Below are 1,419 nucleotides of genomic sequence, written 5' to 3' on the forward strand. Positions count from 1 at the left end.
CAGAGACTTCAGAGACTTCAGAGACTACAAAGACTACAGAGACTTCAGAGACTCAGAGACTCAGAGACTACAGAGACTTCAGAGACTTCAGAGACTTCAGAGACTACAGAGACTTCAGAGACTTCAGAGACTTCAGAGACTACAGAGACTACAGAGACTACAAAGACTCACCTAGGACGATGGCTACGGTTTTTAGCAGCGACATCATCGTATCCCGATTCCGCCGGCTCCCAGAGCTGTGCCGTGACATCCTCATGGTCCTCTGTCGCACGTACATGAAGATGTGTGCGTAGAGTGTGACCATGACCACGAACGTCACCAGGTTGAAGACCGCCCAGAACACCAGGTAGGAGTTGCTGTAGAGTGGAGCCATGTTGGAACACGACCTTAGACTGCAGATACAGTTCCAGCCCACACTGGGGATGGCGCCCATGACTATGGACATGGTCCAGATGATGACAATCACCACCACCACACGCCGGTTGCTCATGCGTGTGTGCAGCTGCATACGGAACACGGTGATATGGCGCTCGATGGCGATGGCTAAGAGATTGGCCACTGACGCCGTCAAGCTGGTGTCGATCAAACCCTGACGCAGCAGCCACGTGGAAACGGTGAGACGCCGCGTGTTTGGCCCCGTGTTGAACATCAAGTAGAAGTAGGCCAGTCCAGCAAAGAAGTCGGCGGCCGCCAGGTTGGCCATCAGGTAGTAGATGGGGAAGTGGAATCTCCTGTTCACGTAGATGGCGATCATCACCAGGAGGTTGGCGAGCATGATGAAGATGCACACGGTGATTCCCAGGCCCATCACCAGCCGACTGACCGTGTTCCAGTCTGTGGCAAGGTACTTGCCACTGCGGTTGTAGAAGAAGGCGATGGTCTCGTTGTAGTAGCACTGGTCCTCCTCCATGGTGGAGCTGTTGCTTTCTGAAAGACCGACACAAACAGCTGTCAAACCAGATCAAACCAGATCACACCTACTGGTCAAGTTATAGGTCAACTGTTTCCTGTCTGTTCTGTTCAGGGAGCAGTGTGTGGGGAGGGTGCCATGGACTCGAACCTGAAACCCTGGACCCAAGTTCACTTCCTTAACCACTAAGCCACCACTGCCCCAACTATGAAGGTGAAGTCAGAATCAATTAAAAACATTCTTTCCTGGACTGTGTTTATATTCTCTGTTCCCTGTGGCAGTCGATAAGAAAACGGCTGTGATTATCTGGACTGAGTCATGGCTAATGCTAATGCTAATGCTAATGCTACTGTTCAAACAGAACAAACAGACAGGTGTGGGTTTTCATCACCCACGACAAACAGAGGATTTTTCTTCAATCACGCTTTTATTTTGGGACCAAATGAATGAATATTCTAGGAACTAATGCTGGTACAAGCTGGTCACCTGGTACCAGCTGGTCACCTGGT

General features: G+C 50.7%; 1 protein-coding gene across 1 annotated transcript in view; it reads right to left on the minus strand.

The window, feature by feature from the left end:
• Positions 1-1,419, minus strand: part of lpar1 (lysophosphatidic acid receptor 1) — a 22,068-nt gene that overhangs the window by 9,742 nt on the left and 10,907 nt on the right. The window contains exon 2 of the mRNA XM_008326122.3: positions 172-927. Within this exon, the coding sequence (XP_008324344.1) occupies positions 172-910 (739 nt within the window). The 5' untranslated portion in view covers positions 911-927. The remainder of the gene's footprint in view (positions 1-171; positions 928-1,419) is intronic.

This window comes from Cynoglossus semilaevis, chromosome 14 (genome assembly GCF_000523025.1).
Source record: "Cynoglossus semilaevis isolate Cse_v1.0 chromosome 14, Cse_v1.0, whole genome shotgun sequence".
Classification (NCBI taxonomy): Eukaryota; Metazoa; Chordata; class Actinopteri; order Pleuronectiformes; family Cynoglossidae; genus Cynoglossus; species Cynoglossus semilaevis.